The sequence below is a fragment of the Pinus tabuliformis genome, chromosome J (genome assembly GCF_031772625.1).
Source record: "Pinus tabuliformis cultivar Carrire ecotype Pingquan chromosome J, CPIR1, whole genome shotgun sequence".
Lineage (NCBI taxonomy): Eukaryota > Viridiplantae > Streptophyta > Pinopsida > Pinales > Pinaceae > Pinus > Pinus tabuliformis.
The window spans coordinates 1,194,177,872-1,194,202,490 of record NC_142295.1 but is presented as its reverse complement, the minus strand read 5'-3'; the positions used below and the strand labels follow the sequence as shown (position 1 = coordinate 1,194,202,490).

The following is a 24,619-nucleotide window of genomic DNA, read 5'->3' as shown; positions in this document are numbered from 1 at the left end:
GTTTTCCCCTCGAGGGGGTTTTGCCCTAGCATGTGCTTACATCTGGTGTCTATTGTTTTATGTGCTGCTATTTTTGGTAATTGCTTGATGAACTAAAGAAAGAAGATATAAATAATCATAATAATAAAAAACATCACAAGTAATTATCAAGAACAAGAAAACCTTTATTGCCTTTTTTATTTTCTAACACAACGAACCGTTTGATCTTCTCAAACCAAACGAAAATAAGGTTTTCAGCATAGTAATTATATGGTTATAATCATCACTCAAGCCAGTCAAATAAAAATAATAATCAAACTTCAGACAGACCTTTGACAAACCAATCCTCTTTAAACACCTCTCTTATATTATCAGTAATTCAAACATTATAGTCAAGATGTTATAGAAAATGTCACTACTATTAAAATGTCCCATATTCTACTTAATGCCTATAAGAATCAACTGATTACCATACTTCACCACACTCCAATGAAACCAGTGGACACTGAGGACTTCCCGCCATTTTGTCCCAAGTATTCCATCCAAAAGACGAGGGGTCTACATTATGGTTTGAAGATGTGATAATGTCTTCATGGATAATACATAAACCAGTTCTTTGTGGTTGCCATAGACCATCACCACTGCACACAAAGGAAAACTCCCTAACATTCCAATATGAACGAATCACCTTCTTGTTTATGAAGTCATTGAACATTAAATTGTGAGAAACAGAGATTACATGATAAAGAAAATGCATTGCAGCTATTGTTCTTCAACGCTACAAAATCCATGAAAAGTTGTAGCCTCCATGGAAAATGTATCTTTGGATCATACACAAAAGATTAAGCATTTGAGTGGTTATTGAAGTCGAGAATAGACATCATCCTCTGCTAAAAGGAAATCCCAAGAACTTGAAGCTCTTTTAGCCATAAATACAACTAAATAAATTGCAATAATACGTGTTTTTTTCCAGCAACAAAATATGCACACATTCAGTAAAGTCTCGTTTCAAGAATGAGCGTGTAATGGCTATACTCGTGTGACTGCATGGCAAAAAGGGGGACTGAATCTCCTTTCCACAGGGTCAATATCCTTTATATCTCTGATAACTTTGTAATGCTTGCAAGCTTATACCTTGGGATTTCAGATGAACTTCCAAATCTTTAAATTGCCAGCTGAATCTAGCCGATACACATTTCCCCTTTCTCAGGAATTTCTAGAAAGTTTCCCAATTACTTCCAGATAAATCCAGTAGAGAAAATGTTCTTTACAGAGGCATACATGATCAAATAAAACTTAAGACACAGTTCAACCCTGTACTTGAACTGGATATGGTCAACTGCGTTCAATTTCTAACAGGCAAGTAGCAATTCTATGTTAATGGATACTTCTAAAAAATAACAGGGCTGCTACTGAAACAGAATTGAGGCAAGCCAAATGATTACATGCATTTATTTCATGTAGCAAATTATGCTCACAACCCTTCATCATTGAGCACAGATCTATAGTCGTAAATTAATACCCAGTGCAAGATTGAATAGCTTGAGGGAAGATGATGTTCAGCTACTAATTTTTTATCCTCTTGCAAAAAATCTTAATGTCAACATAATCAGAAGGGATATCTTAGAGAATGAAAACCACATCTGAGGATATTGAATGCTGCCTGTTTTCATTCTCCAAAGACGGTTAAATTACTGCTGACAGAAATATAGATCACGATGCCCAAATAAGTTAGTGAATTTCTTGAGTGCCGTGTTAAGTACAGGAATGTTCTTATGGGCATCATTCGTTAAACAAGATGCAAGTTTTAACTTGCACTTAGGTAAAACTCAGCTTTTGCACCCAGGATTTGCACCATCCAGGGGCAGCCTGAAGGTCCTGTCATGCTGATAGTGTGGGATCACAAAACTTTTGGTTATTAAAATAAAAAAACTGAAAACTTGACCAGCCAGATACAATCAACTTACTCCACCACCTCTCACTGACTGCAATAAACTACGACGAGAGCCCTTGCTGATTAAGTCATGATCCAGGAATACAACAATGACAGTTATGTCATCATGGAAATGTCGCCTAACTCCTCGCTCAATTTTTTTGAGGTCTGAATATCGCATTTCTCGTTTCCTTGCGGCCTCTTGCAGAGCAGCCTTAATTAGTCTCTTGGCACTTCCCTACATAACAATGTATCATCACACACAGAATTTAGTGCCTGGAAGAATTTTTTCGATGATATATTTTCCACAGATGATCCATGAAAAAACTGAATTTCCTGAGATTGGCCATCCGTACCAAATCAAAACAGGTAGCATGCTCAATGCTCATTAGAAAGACTATTTGCAGATCAGAAGCAAAGCTAATCTTTGAATATCTTCAAGAAAATTTCCATAGGAAATAAGAAAGAGCAGTAGAAATAAAATTGGAATCATTTGCACCAGAAGGAACATTTAAAATTCTGTATGTAGAAATGATAGATCTCCCAAGGTCTCGATGTGACGAAGAAAAGAAAATAGTAAGAATTTCAAGATATTCAGTATAAATACTAACAACTATAAACACAGACAAAACCCATGATCTCTGTTTACATAATCCATACTGAAAGTCATACAGTAAATACTAAGCACCATCATTTCACACAAACAGCAGAAAATCCCTGCAACATAACTTTCCCAAATGCAAATAGTTATCATTGCCGTGTATTCAAAATCATGATTCTTCAGACAAGTCCAAGCCAAAGGCCTTTCTACAAAAGACAATGGCGGGGAACTAACTCTCCATCCAATAACCATAATTCAAAGGGCATGGCTTTAGAATTGTGCCAACATATAACCAAATTAAAGTACCTTAAACTAGAGGTATGAAAGCGCGAATGCAAATATATATGGCTCATGTATCCATGAGTTATCCAAACTGAATAAAAAAAATGCAAAATTATTAAAATTTTCAAAAAGAACTTAGTAGTATTTGCATGAATCTTGAAAATTAGAACCTAAAAGCACTATCTGTTGAAATTCTACAACCGAAAGAAACCAGGTCAAGTAAGAATAACTGACTAGTACTACCCCTATACATCCTGTAATAATTAAGTTACTACCGCTAAAGCACACTAAACTATTTACTACAGACATAATTGAATATTACAATAAAGGTACACAGAACATGGATTTGGAACAGCACCAATCAGTAAGTGCATATTTCTTATCTATCAGCTGCACAATTGATCAGTAATCACATAGATTTACAAAAAGCACTAAGGTTATCCTTGGTGTCAATGAGTTTAAATCACATAGCCAGTGTTAAAATTGGCAACTAGGGCCAAACTCCACCTTGGACAGCTCATATGACGGAGATGATATTTTCATTGGATTCCTCTTTCCGAGAGGTGCAGGATTGATCTAAAGATCATCACATTCTGACAAGTAAAAATGGAATTATGAATTTATTTCTTCTATGGACAAATTGTCAAGGTCAGCCAGAAGTCTAATCTAGGCTCATGAAGCCCAACAGACGTGTCTGTTCACCCTCAACGTTATGTATATACTATAAATAGAAGAGTCACTTTACTCATTTGGACACACATCAACTCACACATCTTTCTCCCTCTTCATCTGATTGGGTCATATGAATTTCAGGCAGCCTGTTCTTCTCCACACGTGCGAAGAGTTGACTGGATATTTCTGTTCTCTGCATTGGCCGAGTTGCAGCCAGCTTTGACCAGCGTTGACCGGGCAGTATTTGACTTCATTTGACTGCGATTTTTGTGAAAGAATTTCTGTTTGGGTAAGCCGCATATTCCGGCACAGAAACCGAGATTTTCTGGGCAGGTTGACCAGTGTTGACTGCAGAATGACTGTGCATTGACCAGAATTTTCATGACTGTTTTGGGCTGATTTGGACGATCTTTGGAGGCCAAGTTGACTGGGTTTGACCAAGCTAAATTGGATGAAAATTTATGCTGGTTTGACCAGTTTGACTTTCTGGTTAGGGCATCTTGTTGACTGTAGTTTGACTGGACAGTTTTAACAGTGTTTGGGCAAGAAAATTTTGTATATTGTACTCTCTCTCTCTGCTGAACTTTTGAAGAATAATAAGAAGACTTAATCAAACTTTCAAAGTGTTTTCCCCACATTGGGGTTTTTCCCTGGCATCCGCCAAATATTGTGTCCTCTTGTCTTGGCTTGTCTTCTGCTTATTATTTATGTTCTATCTCTATTTACTATCATGTTAATGTGATTGCTACTCTAGAAATTGATATTGGGCTAATAAGAAAAATTGAAGTAAATTGATCATGAGCATAGAACATACCATTGTTATCTAAAATTAACAGCCAGGGATGTTGATTTGACAGTGTAATGATCCCAACATTGTTGGTTTTCAATGTCTGTATAAAACAGTAATCTCAGAGAAATAATGACAGAAATAAGAATAATATGCTAAATTTTTACATGGTAGAACCTTGACCATTTATCAGGGAAACCTCCGTAAGGCAAGGTAAGGTATTTTATTAATCGAGAGGAATTTACAATCAGGCTTACACCTCTTCAACTCTCAGGCTTCAGTAATAAAATGTAGACACCATTACAGAACTATCATTGGTTTCGCAAACCAACAAAATTAATCTAATGGTTATAACCACCAAGTATTTACCACGGTAAATTTTGGTTATTACATTTTCTTTTAATTAATTTGTTGTCATATTTTAAAAATCTCCACCTCGACAACAATAACTTGCCCAAGCCCATTCATCACCTCTTTTGTAAGCCTAGAGAAGCCAAATGCCACTGCAACTTCTCTAACAACACTGGATTCTCTTACAACTTCTGAAAATTTTGCTCCAACAATCCACCCAGATAGGTATTCAATGTGTCAGACATGTTATATAAACTGGCTTATTGCAGTCAAGTGATATAGGTGGATATAGCTGTGACTAAAGCTGTTCTTAGTGGAGAACATGTCATATTAAGAAATAAATATCTTACAGCTAATAGCATTGGAAGTTGAATCTTTTGATGAACTTTTGACTGATGCATTACATTATTTGGTTTTGTATAGTCAAATTGAGTATTAATGTCAGATTTATGTTCCTGTAAAATACTCTTGCACATTCACAAGCCTTCTATGGTTTCATGAATTTGAAGCGGAGAAGAAAATATGTGGACTTCAAGAATAAGTAACCTGTAATTGGAGGCTTCTGAAGAGAGAGGGACTTCTGATAAAGATACTATGGTGAAGTTTTCATTTTTATCCTTGAAAATTGACTTCCTACAAAAATGGATTGTTAACCTTAGCTAATTACTCTTTACTACCTAGGCTTGAGTGATTAGAACCATCTAGTTAATATTAGGACAAATGATTGCCTGTATTTATTTGCTGTTTTCTGTTGGAATGCAATGCTTTTATATGTTTGTCAGAATATGACAGCAAATTAATTAAAAAGATGTAAAAACCAAAACTCACCAACATAAATATTTGGTGGTTAGATTAATGGTGTTGGTCTACATAATAGATGATAGTTTTGCAACGGTGCATGCTTCATTTTATTACTGAAACCCAAGCGTTGAAGAGGTGTAAGCTTGATTGTCAATTTCTCTTGATTAATAAAATACCTAACCTTTCCCATTGGAGGTTTCCTTGATAGACTGTCAGGGTTTTACCATGTAAGATTTTCATGTATTATTCTTATTTCTATCATTATTTCTTTGATATTATTGTTTTATACAGACTCTGAAAACCAACAAATGGTATCAAAGCGTCGAGTTCATATTGGGGCCAAGTTCTGACCAAAGTCTGTTCGAGAAGAGGAGTCTTATGAAGAGGCTGTGCAGGGCCTAGTGCCACATAAAGATAGAGCATGTGGAGAGTGAGAGTTTCGAATATAGTCAATCGAGAATGGGGGTTTGATCATAGTCAACCATAGGCCAGGAGTAGAGTCCTTGTGAGAGTTGATGTTGAGGAGTCCAAGTCACACAGAGATTGAGCAGTTTGTTCAAGTGAATTTTTTAGGCCATTGCACAACGTAAAACCGCAATGGAGAGCAGCAGTCGCCAAAATCTTAAAGTGATTGTAGGCAAGTCAAGTCGCTTAGATGACAAGCAATGTAGAGGAGAACTGGTGAAGGTCTGTGCACAAGGGAAGTGGCGATTGTTGATCCCACAAACGTGAAGAGTAGTGTAGAGTTGATCTCTTATATATAAATATATTCTCTAGGTGTCTCTCTCCCTGAGTCTCTCCCTTTTATATATATAAAATGTCAAGTTCATTATCAGTTCTCTGACATGTTTATCTAGTTATTCTTAAGAGAAAAAAACAACACTAATCTTTAAGCATTCACTGCCACATACAATATGCACACACAATCTTCTGCAATATATACATAAACAACAAAAGAAATACTCATCAACATGACATCCCAGATATCGCCCTTACGTCGAAGTGCCACACGCTCAAGAGATTGCTCCAGTTTCTCAATTAAGGATATCGGTGTTAAGGATGTCTTTGGCCTTTCTTGCTGCGAAGGTTTCTACATAGGCTCATGTTTTGTGGGCAGTTCAGCATATTTCTCTACAGGCTTTGTATTCCCCAACCCCATGGAACGCCGGAACTCCAAAAAAACAGCCTTCAAAGCTCCCGGAACTTTCCCCAACTCCCATTGCTACTCCCGCTGAAAAGGTCACGTTCCCATACAGGTCCAAATCTCCCCGGAGCATGGGAACCATTGGAACAGGTTTCCCACCTCTCGGGAGCGGTTCGAGTGTAACAGATATATATATATATATATATATATATATTCTTCTTTTAGAAGTCCAAATTGACATTATAAAAGAAAAAAAAAAAAAAATCAATTTGGAGGAAGATTCTATTAGAGAATAATGGTGAAGGTGACAAATACCCAATTTGAGGTTGAAAAATTTAATGGTGAAAATAGTTTCAAATTATGGGAACTTAAAATGCAAGAGTTTTTTAGTACAACAAGGGTTGCATAAGGCATTAGATGGCAGGAGGAAGAAACCTACAGTGATGATCGATGAAGAATCTGAAGCCCTAGATGCCATAACCCTCAACACTATTCAGTTATGTCTTGCAGCTGATGTTCTGTTTAACATTATCGGTGAAGCAACAACAACATCCTTATGGAGCAAGATGAAAGACCTTCATATGACGAATTCCTTGACAAATTAGATTTCTTGAAGAGGCAGCTATACAGTCTAAAAATGGAAGAGGGTACAAAAACTGCAGATCATTTGAATGTATTTAATACTTTTATTTGCCAGTTGAGTAGTATGGATGACAGATGTTAAACTGGCAGTTACACTGATGTGTTCATTGCCTAAATCATGGAATCATTTCATAACCTCCATTAGCTTTAGTACAACTGAGACTCTTGAAATTGATTCTATTGTTGGAGCATTGTTTTTTCAAGAGATGAGGAGAAAATCAATTATCGAAACCTCCACACGAAAAGCAATGGTGGCTAGAGGTCAGTCCAAAGAAAGAGGAGAAAATTTAAGTGGTACATCCAGATCAAGGCAAAAGGAAAAAAGAGCAAACTGAAATGTTGGTACTGTAACAAGACAGGGCATATTAACAAGGATTACTAAAAGAGACAGGAATCTAAGTAAGACTCCAAAAAGGAGGCAAATTCAGTTGAATCAAAGTCAGGTATTATTGAAGTATTGTCTATTAGTAATGTTCCACAATCCTATGAAGAATGGTAGTTTGATTGTGGTGCTCCTCATCATGTGTCACACAGAAATTGGTTTTCTTCATATGAAGTTGTTGATGGTGGAATTGTTCTTCTTGGAAATAACATCTTTTGTATGACTGTTGATGTTTGATGGTATTATAAGGTCATTAACAGATGTTAGACATGTCCCTAAACTAAAGAAGAATTTGATTTTTTGGGGAGCTTTGGATTCTGAAGATCATAAATTTACAAGTCAAAGTGTAGCACTGAAGGTGTCCAAGGGTGTTTACAAGCTACTACAATAGGAAACCTTTACAAGCTAGATGGAAGTACTCAGATCATTGAAGTAGCAGTGGTATCTGAGGAAGTGATTAAATCCACTCAGTTATGGCATCAATGACTGGGTTGTATGAGCTAGAAAGAACTATAGGTATTAACAAATCGCAAATTACTTCCACATTTAAAATATTTGAATTTGAATTTCTGCGAACATTGTATATTTGGAAAGAAATATTGACAGAGATTTAAAGCAGGTAATCATGTTAGTAGAGGAATTCTTGATTATATTCATTCTTATATTTGGGTGTCATCCCCTCTTGTTTCTTTCTGAGGATAGTCATATTTTGTAATGTTTATAGAATGATTTCACTAGAAAAGTGTGGGTTTATGTTTTGATAAGGAAAGTTGATGTGTGTAATAAATTTAAACAATTTAGAATTATGGTAGAAAAGAAAATTGCCAAAACAATCAAATGTTTAAAAACAGATAACTGTGGTGAGTTCCCTTCTTTAGAATTCAAAAAGGATTGTAAAGAAGTTGGGATCGTAAGATACAAAACCATTGTATATGGCCCCCAACATTATGGTGTAGCAGAACGCATAAACAAAACTTTTCTAGAAAGAGCAAGAAGCATGCTCAGCAATGCTAATTTGCAACAAGAGTAGTGGGCAAAAGTAGTCACTACTGCTTGTTATCTTGTAAATCGATCACCATCGGTCACAATAAATTGTAAAATCCCTAAAGAGGTTTGGGTGGGTCATCCTTGTGATTATTCAAATTATTAAAAAATAAAAATTTGACTAAAAAACTAAACATACAAAACCAAACAATAAAATTAATATTAAAAAAAAAAAATATTGGTTGTGAAGCTTACACACATACTCCTAAGAATCAACGTTTTAAGTTAGACCTTAGATTGAAGAAATATATCTTTGTTGGTTATGATGATGTAGCTAGGGGATAAAGAGTGTGGGATCATGTTGCCCACAAAATCATCATTACCAGAGATGTGATATTTGATGAATCTTCTCTAATGTTACCAGACTCAGAATCAGAAATAAATCGCGGAGGCAAAAGAGCGAAGAGTTTTAATCGGATCAGCAAAAAATCAGGAAAAAACAGTGAATTTAATAAATAAAAATATACACGTATATTGAATTCAAAAAAAAAATCATTGATATTTAGTAAATCCATGTCCAAACAATGCATAATATCAATAGATGTCCAAAATATCATGAATGAATAAGTATCTCATATATGTTATGAGTCCAAACATGATCCAAAGTACAGAGTCCTGACTGCTAACCAGTGACGACATAGAACCAGAAGCATCTGCTTCTAAAAGTTTACAAAAAATTGCATACTAATCAGTATCTAAGAGTCTAAGACTCTTAAGAGTGAGAACTAGAAGCGATTCCTCCCACTCCTCTATTTGCTTGACTCTCAAAGTTCTCCAAGTCATGTAAGCTTAAAAAAGGAGCCTCCTCTAAGTGGACCCAATCTGCTACATTTGTAGTTTGCAGAGCTATCTCTTCAAGGTCGATTGGTGAATGATCCAAACTTCTCATTATCATGAGAGTCGAGACATTGAAATGTGAATTAAAGTGCAAATCAGATTATGAAACCTTCAAATTCAGGCTCTCATCTAGCATTTGCTTGTTGCGAAGTCGTAGATTGTAATGGACAAATATAGGTCATTTAAGCGCTTTTGTGTCAATCGGTTGCACTTCTTAGAATGTATTTTCTCAAACATGCTCCAATTGCGCTCACAACCTGAAGCACTGCATGCTTGGTTTAAGATTCGAATGGCGAATATCTTCAAATCTGACGTATCACTACCAAATTTTTTCCACCAAAGGCCTAGCAAGTGGCAAGGGTTCATGTGTAGAAGTACTAAATACTAAATAGTAAAAACTTCAAAAGGCAACAATGTTAGACCTTTCTCGTATAGCACTGGTATAGGCAAATATTTTAGCTAGCACCCTATAATCCTGTTGCTGGGCAAAGACACGATTTTGAAAATCTGGATCAAGGAAGCACCTTTCAATGCATGTCATAAGTCCTCTGCCAACCTCCCCATCCTCGTTAAATTTGCTCTTATCATAAAAATATTGTGGGTTTAAGAAGTACCCAACAACATGTAAGGGGGAATGCAATTGCCTATCCCAACGTGCATCAATAATGTCCCAAAGAGGCATATACTTTTCCTCCTTTTTGAGATCCATCGCCTCATAAATGCAACCCATAGCGGGTTTGTCACCATCAACCATCCTGAACGTTCAAGCTTTCAAATTTAAATAAATATGAAACATTGAAAATAAAAAGAAGCTTGAAATGAAATTTTTAAAATGAAAAAGTTAAAAGACTTGAAGTACGTGAGAACTCTAACAAAGAACTCCATCACAACAATAATCTCTTCAGCATCTTTCCAGAAACCATCATTAAACACAAGTGCAACATTTTCAATGCCTTCAAGAGCCTTGGAATGTTTAGATGCCATCCACTCAGATCCGAAGAACATCCTCTTCATATTTATCTTTTGCTCAACCACAGATTGCAAAGATATGAAATTTGTTTCAAATCTAGTCACTGCAGGTCAAATAATTTCTTTACCTTCAATGCATTTTCTCATGGTGTTTAGGACAATAGTGTGGTTGTATAGGTATTTGGTTATGGATTTTGCCTTCTCCACAACCTCATGTATCCAATGAAGCTTACCAATGTCCTCAAGCATTAAATCTATGCAATGGGCAGCTCAAGAGGTCCAAAAAATAGTGGGGTGCCTAATCTCAAAAATCCTACCAACAACCATATAATTAGCTACATTGTCGGCGACAATTTGTACAACATGTTCTTCTCCCACTTCTTGAACGACTTCCTCCATCATTTCACAAATAAGTTGGCAGTCTTAACCTTGTCAGAGGCATCCACGGATTTGAGAAACATTGTGCCTGATGAACAAGATACAAGGAAATTTATTAAAGTTCTATTCCTTTGAATTGTCCATCCATCACTCATGATGGTGCACCCTGTTTCTACCCATGATGAACGAAACTCGGATAGCACAAGCATGACATCTTCAACACTCTCTAACAACAAATTTGTCCCAAGGCTCTCTGATGAAGGGGCTTTGAGCCCTGTACCTACAACAACTACTACATCAATCATAGCTTGCCAACAAGGACTTTTCGCACAGTGGAAAGGTGTGTCAGAATAGTACCAAAAGTTAGCTATGGCCTTCCTTGCCTGACTATGGATATTTCTTTCCAACCAGTGGCATCCAAGGTAGGTTGGGAACCGGGTTTTGTGCAGGGAGAAAAAAAGGTGTTTATGTTTCCACCTCCAGTGTTGAATGCAGGAGCATTCATTTGGCCTTGAGTTTGACTTGGACTTGGAGGCATGGGTGGGAAACTTGGGAATGAAGGGGGTAATGGAAGAAAAATCGTCAACTCCAAAAGTTCCTATTTCTTTATTTTGCTTTGCTTTCTTGGCATTATGCTAACTCAACATATCAATGGCCAAGGTTTCTTGGTGTTTGGCATTTTCGTCAAAGTCTTTGACAAGACCTATATCATGGTCGGGTATCTGTGCAAAGTGGTACTTGAATCTATAAATGCCTCCACTACATTTTGCTTTGCAAAATTTACAAAGGAGCTTGGGATCTTCGGGAATCTTGTCGCAATAAGCACAAGCAAAGTCCTTCTCCCTCAACATTGTTGTTGTTTTGGACTTGTGTTTAAATTGTGGCTTCTGCTAAGATTTGGAGTCATGCCTTTTGTTTAATTTGGCTCCTGTAAAAGACAATAAAAATTAAAAATTAAAAAATTGGAGGTAGCTTATAGATTAGGGCGGGTTGGGCAACATATAAATTGTTGTAAAAAACATTGGCATAATGAAACCCTACAACAAAATGCATTAAATTTTCTAATAGTAAATCTATATCAAGAAGGTCGCTTTGGATTTACCATTTGCATTCCTAGGCAGGCATTAAGATATATGGGTCAACTGTTCAGCGCATATTTTTTGAAAGCCAAGATGTTCGAAAATAACACTTATATATCAAGTAATAATATGAGCTTGATGCCACATAAATGCAGGTTAAAACCCGAACGCAATGCTCAAAAGTCAAAAAGGGACGTTTCCATTTACACTATATAGAATAAACAGCTACAAAATCCTGACCTTCCCACAAAATCGTACAAGTTTCAAATAACAATTACAACACATGCCTCATCTAGCAGTGTTAAACATAAATTAGAGGGCAGAAAAGCATTTGGCAATTGGCCTTGAGTTTTGAAGTTGACGGGATTCAAAATTACAATTATGGGATTCATAAAAACGCATTTCGGATTCAAAATTGAGTTTGAGGGGATTCATAAAACATATTTCAGATTTCCTGCAGAGTAAGGCATATGGCAGATATGTTCCCGCGGGCCGCAAGGAACACTTGTTACAACACCTGATAGTGACCAGTGACCACTGACTAAATACCGGCAAATATTAACACGGAGGAAGATTACATAGGCCGCTGAAAATAACTACGCCTATTGCCCGCGCTTCCCGTCGTCTCTAAGAAATCTGTGTATCGTGAGCAGTGGAAAATGAAACTAGGAAGGGTGGCTTTACATTTTAGAATGCAGCAACCCTACATCGAAATCAAAATTGGATCTAATCGCCAAGAAATCATGAAACTCACCGGAATCGAATTTAATTGCTGACTCACAAGTCAAACTCACGTTGACCACGAGTCAAACTCAGTCAACGTGAGTTTGACTCACGGAGTTTTGAATCGGGACTTTTGGAGGCCCAAGTGATTAATACTCGAGATCACTCTGCGATTCCTATAACATTGTTGTGAACATATTGTTGCTTATCATCCGGGGATATATGATATTGATTTATTCATTTCATAAAGAAGTTTGGTAAAGAGGCATAAATACAAGAGAAAAAGGGTATAATTGTGAGTGGGCATACTCAAATCGACGAAGAGCATGTGCTAGAAGAAGATGAAGTGGGCTTGTGATGACCCAATTAAATATAGAAATAGACCCAACAATTCGCTGGAAAGATACTACCACCAAATTGCTCATTATCAAGGTGACTATGATACTAAATTACCCATTCAAAAAAGAAGTGTTGGAGGAAACATCATGTATAGGAATCAGCTCTAAGTTGCTCATCCCCTAAGTGAAAGTGATCATTGAACTACTCATATGCTCAAAGAATGTTGCCACAAACTATTCATCCAATGGAAAACACCATTGCTAACCTACTCATCCAATGGAGGATGATTGGAAGATATATGCTAACCATATTAGACCTCTATTGTAAGAATAGTGCTATTGATTTGTCCATTTGAAGAAGTGTCGAAAGGAACATCTTGTAAAAGATAAGATAATTTTCTTAATATCCAATGAATGACCCCAAAAGGTGGTCATTGGGACTAAACAATACAACCAGGATGAATACAATGTGGGAGTGCAAGTGTAGCCCCTAGAGAATACCAAAAATATCATAAATGTATGGTAGTATTAGCCTCAAAACACGTATATAACCATGACAAAGGTACAGTGAAACAAAATACTAAGTTTGTTTGTTCAAGACTTGAAAAGTGGACAACTAAAGAGCTTATCAAGAGAGAGAGAGAGATTTGAAGATGAAGCCAATGACAACAAGGTCCCCTGGGTCTAACGAGGGGTCCTAATAAGATTAGTTATAATTGAAACAGAGTAGGAATACCCAATTTCAAATGTTTAAAAGAACTTGAACACAACTAGGAATGCTCAAACCCTAACATAGATACACTTGTGGGAGTATGAGTGAGAAGAAAGCTGAAATATAATATGAGAGCTTGAACACAACTAAGAGAACTCGAATACAACATGTGTGTGGGTGTGTAATCCAATATAGAAGAACCTAAGAGAGTGAAAACTATATTGTGAGTGGGCATACTCAAATCAACGAAGAGCATGTGCTAGAAGAAGATGAAGTGGGCTTGTGATGACCCAATTAAATATAGAAATAGACCCAACAATTTGTTGGAAGAATACTACCACCAAATTGCTCATTATCAAGGCGACTATGATACTAAATTACCCATTCAAAAAAGAAGTGTTGGAGGAAACATCATGTATAGGAATCAACTCTAAGTTACTCATCCCCTAAATGAAAGTGATCATTGAACTACTCGTATGCTCAAAGAATGTTGCCACCAAACTATTCATCCAATGGAAAACACCATTGCTAACCTACTCATCCAATGGAAAACACCATTGCTAACCTACTCATCCAATGGAGGAGGATTGGAAGATATATGCTAGCCATATTAGACCTCTATTGTAAGCATAGTGCCATTGATTTGTCCATTTGAAGAAGTGTCGAAAGGAACATCTTGTAAAAGATAAGATAATTTTCTTAATGTCCAATGAATGACCACAAAAGGTGGTCATTGGGACTAAACAATACAACCAGTATGAATACAATGTGGGAGTGCAAGTGTAGCCCCTAGAGAATACCAAAAATATCATAAAGAAATGTATGGCAGTATTAGCCTCAAAACACATGTATATAACCATGACAAAGGTATAGTGAAACAAAATACTAAGTGAGTTTGTCCAAGACTTGAAAAGTGGACAACTAAAGAGCTTCGAAACGCATCGACAAATGGTATTCCATGCGATTTTCGCCGAAGAATCTTCTCTAACTAAAGAGCTTATCAAGAGAGAGAGAGAGAGAGATTTGAAGATGAAGCCAATGACAACAAGGTCCCCTGGGTCTAACGAGGGGGGCCTAATAAGATTAGTTATAATTGAAACAGAGTAGGAATACCCAATTCCAAATGTTTAAAAGAACTTGAACACAACTAGGAATGCTCAAACCCTAACATAGATACACTTGTGGGAGTATGAGTGAGAAGAAAGCTGAAATATAATATGAGAGCTTGAACACAACTGAGAGAACTCGAATACAACATCTATGTGGGTGTGTAATCCAATATAGAAGAACCTAAGAGAGTGCAAATTAGAAGAAAGGAGTGGGTTTATAAATGCATATGTCTTCAAAAAAGGGTGGTTGTGGCTAAAATATAGAATATAGGTAGCTAAAATACAAGTGAGAGATTGTGTGTGGATAAACAATTCAAAAACATGGTTGATTGTAGGCCCAAAAAAGTGATGGGGTTAATGATACCCATCCCAACATAGGGTCAACCTCATACACAACATCCTCACAAAAGCAAGATAGTAGATATTAAATCATACCTTCCCCCTTTGATCCTAAATGTTTGCCATTGAAAAATAGAACATCCTCCAAACACCACAGTACCAACACCAACATGGTTTCACACCCTAGTAAAGGGGACTTTTCACCAAAGTCTAGAAAAAGAGACATTGAAGTATGTTTGTCAATCAAAGGAGAAACACAGAGAACACTTAGTTGATGAGACTGAAACTACCACCAAAAATACATGAAAGAGAAACCAATATCACAATGGGGAGAACAATATTTATGTGAAACTTTGAATAATCCTATATACAGTACATCCAATATGGAAAAATAACCTAGTGTGCAAGACCGGCATACACACAATCAAGCTAATCCACTAAAAGACTCCAAGAATCATCCATACTACATAGAGACATTAATAGGCGGTTCCTACAGACTCCTGAATGGAAACTGCATCAACGAGGTTGAGAGGAATCCCCCTTTACAAACAAGCACCCATAAGCTTGTTAAGGTCACTATGAATCAACTACCAAAAGATCAGAAGTAAGCTACATATCACCAACTATATCATCCAATAGAAGAATACCAAACTCTAGAACACAAAGGATGTCTCCAAATAAGTTGAAGATGATAATAAGAATATCTTCAGAATTTGATATAGCTAGATTTTCAAAGTAAAACCACCATATGGGTATCAAAAAGAATAGCTCATCTGATCCAATAGAATGAAGTCTACATGAACACCCCAAGAAAACCCGTTCAAATAGGCCAAGCAAGGTTTGGAACTATTTAATACAAGTTGATCCAAAAACCATAGTACCATAGCCCTTACGGCACATGCCATTAGTCCATATTCTCACAAATCGACCGAATAAGTCATAATATTCTATTGCCAAACGATCCTCCATATCAAATATGAGATGTTTGTAATGGTGATGTAAATTAATGATGAAATTACTAAATATGATCTATTATTGATTGAGAATTGTCTAGAGGCATTTCATCTCACTGTGTATCTCAAAATTGGTTTGGAACTTCTTAAAATGCACCTACAACAGTATGTCATCAAAATGTTTGATAAAGCTCCTAACTGAGAAATTCCATTAGATTCAAAAAATCTCAGTGTTATTTTTGGGTCTTCTCTAAGAAGGGTTATTACAGTGGTCTCAGAGCATGTTTTTGGACAGTTGTGGGGTTTGGGGGAAGATTATTGATGATTATTGAGTGGTGAAGATCATCCCTATGTCACTTACAAAAGACACTACAGAACCATGGAACCCACTCCCATCCTTCAGGGAGAAGAGATTCCAAAAATAGAAGAAGAAACCCTTAGTAAGGGAAAAGGGGTAGAAGAGTTGCCCGAGAGAGAAAAGCCAGACATGGGGATAAGGAGGCTCAAGCAAATAAAAACTTGCTCGGTGCATTGAATGATTTGGCCAAGGGCCAAAAAGAGATGGTGGACTTGATGAGAGGAATAGAAAACAAGGAAGCTTCCATAGGAAAGGAACCAATAAATGGAGAAGGGTCTAATAGTGCATAAGGCAGTCATGTGTGTGCTTCCCCTCAAAGCCACTCATGTTCATACATTAAAGCACCTAGATCCAACATGCATCAATTCATACATGAGAAAACAGAGGACTTGACAAAGCAGACGAGTCAGGGGATCCCTTATGTGGATTATTTGGGGGAGTATAGAGCATTGGGATGTGAGTTCCAAGCTAGTATGAGTTTCACTGACTTCTGCCACCTTCATTTAAAAAGCAAGCCTAAAATAGTTCAGAAGGCGTTGAGGCAAAATAATGAGTTGCAAAATACATTGTGGAAAGTGACCATCCTTTGACTGATGGGTCTTCCAAATGCTCGGCTCGGTCATGGGTACCAAAATTGGACACGTATTTCCAGTTGCATCAGATGACAGAGGAGGCGGCCACTAAGTTGGCCACATTACACTTGGATGGTGAAGCCCATGAGTAGTGGTACCATGGGTTGGTGATAATGGGTCATAACAGCATCACCTCATATGTCGAGTTCACACAGAGGCTCATTGAGCGGTTTGACAGGAAGGACCTGGAACCTCATTTTAAAGAGTTGGCTCAGCTCAGACAGACAAATCGTCCAGAGGCTTACTTTTCAAAATTTCAAAGACTAGCAGTTATAGTCACAGATATCTCAAAGGTCAGGTTGCTGATGTTATTTATGGAGGGGTTGTTGTAACCTCTATGTGGTTGCGTCAAAGGCTTTGAACCCACCACTCTTCGTGCGGCAATTAACAAGACTAGGGATATGCAAGATGTCGCTTCTAAGAACATATTCACTCCTAAGCCTTCATTCAAGAAGAGTAAAGAGGTCAAACCTTTTCAGAAGGAATGGGTCAAGAACCAAAGATGGATGAGCAGACCTGGAAGGAGTTGAGAAAGAAGAAGCTTAGTTTCAGCTGCCAGGAGCCTTGGGCACCAAGACACAGGTGTGTAGGAAAGGACAAGGTGGGCAAGGCCCACTATATTGAAGTGTACTTTGAGAGTTACAACGATGATGGAGATGAGTGGTCGGTGCAAGAACAAGTATAGGGACAGATACATCAGACAGTCGGGGTGAGCCTTCACATGCAGAATGCAAAGCCCCTATTATTGCATCCATGTTAGGATTCCCCAGGTACGATACTTTCAGATTTATAGGAGTTTTGGCAAGACACAAGGTGATCGTATTGATTGATGTTGTGGCTTCCCATAACTTCATAGATGCAGCCATGGTTGATAGGAGAAGGATTCCTATAGAGGAGTTCAATCGATTTGTGGTCGCCATACCTGGTGGCCATCGGATGGACTACACTAAATGCATTCCCAAGTTGCAACTAACCATGGGGAACTACACTATGACTGATGACTTTTTCGTGGTGGATGTGTCGGACACCAATGTGGTGTTAGGAATTCAGTGGCTCTATTACATTGGGAAGTAGACTACATATTAGCATGTTGAAAATGTAACTATGTTCGATCTTCATAATTGTTATTGTGCTCATATCATTATGTATATCTTATGTATCTATCAAAAGAAGAAAGAAAAGTAGAAAGAAAATTATTATTTTTCAATCATGGGTTTCATGCTTCATTTAAGTGGTCATCTAGGCCAAGCATGCATTTCATGCTCCCAGGATTTGTCAAGTCAATAAGAGATGTGTCGTGAGTCGAGAGTATTTGTCCTATGTATAAGACCCTATTGGGCAATTTGTAACAAGAAAGAAGAATTATTTTTGAGTCAAAACTATTAATATTGATCTCCAAGACCAAGTCAACACTGCAGTCCTAGTCGGCCTAGAAGAGGCTATTCAACCCTTTGAAAAGGGTATAAATACAAGTGATTTCGACCTGATTAGCTCACCTCATCACAAGAAGTTTGATTTGGAATAGAAGAGTAAAATTCAAGGAAGAAGCCAAGAAAGTCAAAGGAGAGAGAAATTGAAGCAAGGAAGGAAAATCGAAGTTCTGACCTAGTTTCTGCACTATTTTTTCTTCCACATGCGAAATTCTGAGATGTTGTAGGGGGGCAAAGTTGCAGACCTACTACAGGTCCGAAATTTTGATGTTGGGTGCCGAATTTATGAGTTTGCAACAATTCTAGAAGGGTTTGATCCTTGTTGACTTGGTTTGAATTTAACTAGTTGGAAGGGCTTTTGTTGGAGCACTGACTTGGTGCTTGGAGAAGGTCTTGGTGTAGGGTTTTTGGTCTCGGATTTCTCATTTGAAGTGGTTTCTATAAGAAGAAAAAAATTGATTGGGTTTCCCCTAAGAGAGGGGTTTCAACCTGGCTGAGAGCCTACATCTTATGTTCATTGTTTTTGTGATCTTCATTGTTTTATGGTTTTGGTAATTGTTTGATGAAAGAGAACATAATAAGAACAAGAAGAAGAAGTTAATATAATATCACAAGCAATTATCAAGTAAGAGAAATCACCCTAAGTGTTGCCATATAGATTTCTCAACATGGTATCAGAGCTAAGGTGAAGAAGGAAGAGGTAGCTTGGAGATCACTCTTGAGGATATAAGAAGAGGACATGTGTTCTAATCATCTTGGAAGGACATAAGAAAGGACACAAGAGAGTCACAAGGAAGAACATAAGGAGGATGCAAGGAGAAGCTCTAAGGAAAGAAGGTTCATCATTCATCTTGAAGGAAGGCTACTAGACTAAGAGGCTCTTGTTTATAAGAAAGCATCTTGAGAAAAGACTTTTGAAGACATCTTGGAACATCTTGAAAGAAGCATCTTGGAAGATCTTTTGAGGACTTTGGAAGACATCATTTGCAAGGTAGAAGGAAGAAAGTTTCTCTCTCTTTAATTGGAATCTCTTGATTACAAGTCATTATCTTCAAGAAGGATCTCTCTCTCTCTTGAAAGATCTTCTAAGTCTTTGAAGAAAACACGAATCTCGGGACCATCAGTGAAGTAAGTTTGAAGAAATATCAAGTGCCTTTGGAGCATCATTAAAGAAGACTTAAGAAGTGACAAGTACCTTGGGACTATCATTAAAGCAAGAAGAATACCTCTTGAAGGCATCAAGGAATATCATCTTCAAGTATCTATCGACGAGCATAGTTGCAGAACAAAGCAAGAATAAGACTGAAGAATGGAAAAAGTACTTTAAAATTGAAGTAAATATTAATAGAATTCTCATTGAATCCATCAAGGATCATCCACTTCTAGTTATGAAGAATTATAAAGTTACATATGAAAAGTATCCAGCGTTTGCTACTAAAGGAAAGAAGTAGAAGAAAGGGAGGTTCGGAAAGTTTGAACCTCATCAAAAGAATCAATTTAGAGGAAGGAAAGATATGTCCAAAATGAAATAATTGTCCTAAGAATCCTCAAAATAAAATGAACAATAAGAAACAAGAAAGGGATGGAGCTCACACAGCAGTAGAGAGAAAAGAAGTTGAAGGTTGTAGATGCCAAGAATCTCTTTTATTTTAGTCTCATGACATCATGGATAGAAGTATACGACATTAAAATGTTTGAATAGACAGTTGCACTGGAAGCAATCATCTAGCAAGAATAGAAGGTTTTGGACCTATTCATGCAGCAACACTTTGGCATCATAAGGATCACAAGAATCCTCTACAAGAATAGAATCATGAAAAGACTTTTCAATATATGAAAGAATCATTATGACATGGTAAGAGCATAAGAAGTTTGCAGGTATAGTTATAGCATGAAGGAAGTCTCATCTTCAAGAAAAGAGGCAGTTCCTTCAAAAGAAGTACACTAGAGTTGTCTAAAAGAAGAAGCATATGCTTGATAACTTGAACATGAACATGGTATGGATAATTTTGGATAAAGTTTGGAACTCTTCTAGATGGAAGACATGATAGTTGAGCCTAAATATAGTGATCGACATCCGATATAGTCTCTTGAAAGACTGTTGACTAAGGGAATTACTAAAAGATAAGTGCTCTATCTCTCTTCTTATACTATTATTTTATTTAAACTTAGTCCTTTATTTTTATATAAATTGCTTGACTATATCTTCTCTTTTTATGATCTCCTTGAAAAGGATTGCAAGCATATTCTATAGAGTGTCTGTGAAAGAAGTCAAAAATTTGTGGCTAGATTCAAAGGGAGCCTTGAAGGGAGATTTAAATCTTGGAAGAACTTTGAATTTAAAAGAAGCTTTGATTCAGAGGGAGCAGTTCAATATTAAAGTAAAAATCAAAAGGAGGTACAATCATTTAGTTAATAATGCATAGTCTTTGCATGTGAGGTATGTTAGAGATTTGTAGTTTCTTTATGATAGGTCTAAAAGACAATAAATGTGTTAGGGTTTGAAGATGGCATATTTTGCATGATTAGAAACCAGGGTTTGTAGACTTTACATTTTTTTAGTTTTTTGGTATCTAGGGTTCGTAAAACCTAGATGGGACATGAATTAGAAAACCCTAGAGTAGTGAAAACTACAACCCTTGTTATTTGTTCCATCTTGAAGCCCTAACTCTTAATTTCTAGGGCTTGTAGATCTAGGGTATGTGATAAAAATCCTAATAAGGGTTAGGTCATGAGATATCTAATTTTTGTAACCAAAACCCTAGATGCACACTTTTTGAAGTAATGATAACCCTAGATTAATAAAATCAAAATCATGCTCTTGTCTTTGTATATTTTTCTTGGTTGTACTTGTCGATGAATATTGCAAGTACATAATAAAGGAAGCAAGATGAGAAGGATGAAAGATCAAATCAAAACACACTCATGCTTGTTGATTGCTTGAAAATGATGAGCATTATGCAAGGAAGGAACTGAATCATGAAGAAAGAATTGATTATGATTGTGCTTGATGGCATGAATATAACAATGATGATCAACGTCAAGTATAGTTTTTGGAATAAAAGAAGTTAACCTTGACAACTCCAAGGAAGATATTACAGCTTGACAACCAGTCGACCATGTTATACCTCATGTGACGAGGAAGAAGTGTGCCTATGAGATGTGGGCATCCTTAGTCAAACAGAAGCAGAAGCAGCCAAACAACTCGAGGCAACACTCAAGTAAGGTACAAGTGTGTCTGAGAAACACCTACGATGAACTTATAATTGCCACCTCATTTTGTAGTCAAACTGATAAAGACTCCACTTAACTGAAGCTCCAACTCTACGCATACTAACTTGATGATTATTCCAGTAAACTGGAAATAACTCATCCTAACTGAAGTCTAACTCATGAGCTTGCACTCATACTAGGAGAAGGACAATTCGAGGTCTTCATTGGTTAAGGCACAAGCCCGAAGACCTTTTCCTGCTTCTTTGCTTGAAAATTTGAAGTTGCCTTTTAGTTCTATTTGTGTTTGACCATAATCTCATTGTTTCATCATGTGCAAGTTATCCTTTAGAATATGCAAGACACCTTATGCTATCTAAAATTGATCTATAACTTCTTCAACTTTGTAACTGCATGTAAATAAACCTATTTCTAGACTATGGCCACAAACACTTAGAAGGGCTTTATTCCATTCTTGTATCTTGAATCAACTTCTAAATCCATATATTTTTTTGGTAAGGATACCTATATTCTCTAATATTTTTTAGATTGTCGTTGGCCTTGAGATTGTCTCAATTAGAATCCTTTTGGTTCATTAAGTACTCCGCGATGTCATTTAAGGACATCTTGCAACTCTAGAGTCACAGTTTATGGCTTTTGCTTCCATTTTTCCCTACATTTTTTGGTAACTTTTCCATCTAATGTTAGCTAATGATTTTTGAGGTCAAAGGTATGATGATGAACCAATGGAATTGTATTTCTTGTCTACTAACTTGAACCTAATGAAGAGTTCCTTTAGGTTCATGGCAAAGGTGCCTAATTTTCAAAGACATTGCACTCCCAAGAGCACATTCACTCCCCTATGGGTATTACCAACAAAATGTTGTTGGCTCACAATCCCCATCACTAACACACACACACACATAAAAGAAAAAATTAATTTAATTCTAAATCAACAAAACATTATAATGTTACCCTAAAAGGCCCATAGAATCAATCAAGAGATTGAATCAAAACTAACCCACCAAACAAGAAGATGTTGAACAAAATGGTTCATTTTGTCCAAGTCCATCAAGTATACTTCAAATATGTATATCATAAAGGATACAAGATCCATACGTAATAAGATCTAGTGAATAAAAACCCAAATTCTCAACAACAAATACAAGATAGAAAGAAAATTGAAAGCTTCTACATCCCTATGGATTGTCTCACATATTATAATGGCTACTTGGAAGACTGAACTCAAAACATCATGTGCAAAGCATGGCATCGAGATGAGAGATAATAACCAAATGGAGTGAGTTAAAAAGTGGACAAACTCAATCTTTCCAACGAGTCTATTATTTTCCATCAAGGAAAAGTTCTACCCTAATTCACTCATTCTTTTGAAAATAATACAATTTGCATCTTAAAATAAACTAAAACCCCTAAGGGAAAAGTTCCATAATTGAAGTTCCCATCAATCAGGTGGAACTATAACTTCTAATAGATTCCTATCATAGTTGGGGAAGAATTTCCACGGAAAAATTGGTTGAGTTTTTCCACTTTTCAACTTATTATAAACAAATTAGCAAACCCTCTCATAAAGCTTGGCAAAGAACATCCAAAAGGAATGAAGTCAGTCTCCCTTCTACATCTTTGTCGTCCTTCCCTTTTGAGACCTCAAAAGATTGACAAAGATGTAGTTGGACCTAGTAAAGAAGTCCAAGCCTTGAGGTGAATGTCACACAATCTAATGATTTCCAAAGCCATAAAATACTTGCTAAGAAATCCATTGAAACCTTACTAGGGTTCTTAGAAAACAGAAAGTGGCAACTATTAATCTTATTTTCCTTAACCTTGATATGTGCTTGTGAATCTTAATTATCTTCTTTATGTTCTTTAGTTAGATCTTTTCATCAAACAATATCAAGAACAGTAACAACAACAATAGGGGACACAGATATTAGCCTCTCATCCAGGGCAAAACCCCTCGAAGGGGAAAACCTAGAAACTCTTATGTTCTTAGAATCTGCTTCAAATGAGATAAAAAGACCCAAACCCCAGACCAAGTCCTTCTCCTAGTACAAGTCAGCTCTTCTTCATGTCCTTCCTTGACTCTGCACCAAACTGGTACACACTGCAAATTCGACCTACTAGCTTCGATATTGCTAATCCTACAACTTCGACCCTGCAATTTCGATCTTGTAGCTTCCAAGGAAACCCTAGATTAGCCTCCTCTTGAGACCTTCCTAGAGCAAGACAGATCCTCCTAAGATTAACGAGGTCTAGATAGAGTATCCTTCCTTCCAGCTACAAGATGTTACACTTTGTCCTATTGCAACTCAATCCTGCAATTTCAACCTCTTCCTACAGCCTAGAAACCTTAGAATTTCGCACGTGTGAGAGAGATAGAACCCAAAACAAGATATTTTCGTCCTTCTTTCATCTCCTAGGCCTTCACTCTCCTTCTTCTAGCTTCCCAACTATAGATCGAACTATTTCTTGATAGATAGAACTTGTTGAGTGAGCGAGTGCCAAATGAGGTCGAACTGCTCCTATATATAGCCTTTTCAAGGGGTCAATTTCGCTCCTTTAGGCCAACTTGATGTTGCTAGGGCCGGCTTCTACTATTGGAGTTTCCAAGACTTTCTAGACTCACAAATAATTCCTTTTCCAATTTCATTTTGCCCGGGTTTCAATAATGAGCATGAAACCCATGCTTTAATAATAATAGCTTTTTCTTTTCTTTTATTGTTTGTTACATAGGATACATATTGAAATGGGTACAACAATTATGAAGACTGAAACTAGTTACATTTCTCAACAAGGGCTATTCCGAAGATAGCCCCACTTTGTAAAACTTGAGAAAAAAAAATTGTGCCCAAGAGCCTATGACTCCACCACTGCAAGTAAAGTAAGAGTTCTCATTTATAATTCAAGTCCCTCACT

The 24,619-nt window shown here is 36.8% G+C and overlaps 1 protein-coding gene across 2 annotated transcripts in view; it reads right to left on the bottom strand.

The window, feature by feature from the left end:
- Nucleotides 1–1,009: 1,009 nt before the first annotated feature.
- The window catches only part of LOC149231372 (putative protein phosphatase 2C 60), an 89,464-nt gene continuing 65,854 nt past the window's right edge, over nt 1,010–24,619 (bottom strand). For both annotated transcript variants that reach the window (XM_089379185.1, XM_089379186.1), the window contains exon 4: nt 1,010–2,150. In XM_089379185.1, the coding sequence (XP_089235311.1) occupies nt 1,938–2,150 (213 nt within the window). In that variant the 3' untranslated portion in view covers nt 1,010–1,937. The remainder of the gene's footprint in view (nt 2,151–24,619) is intronic.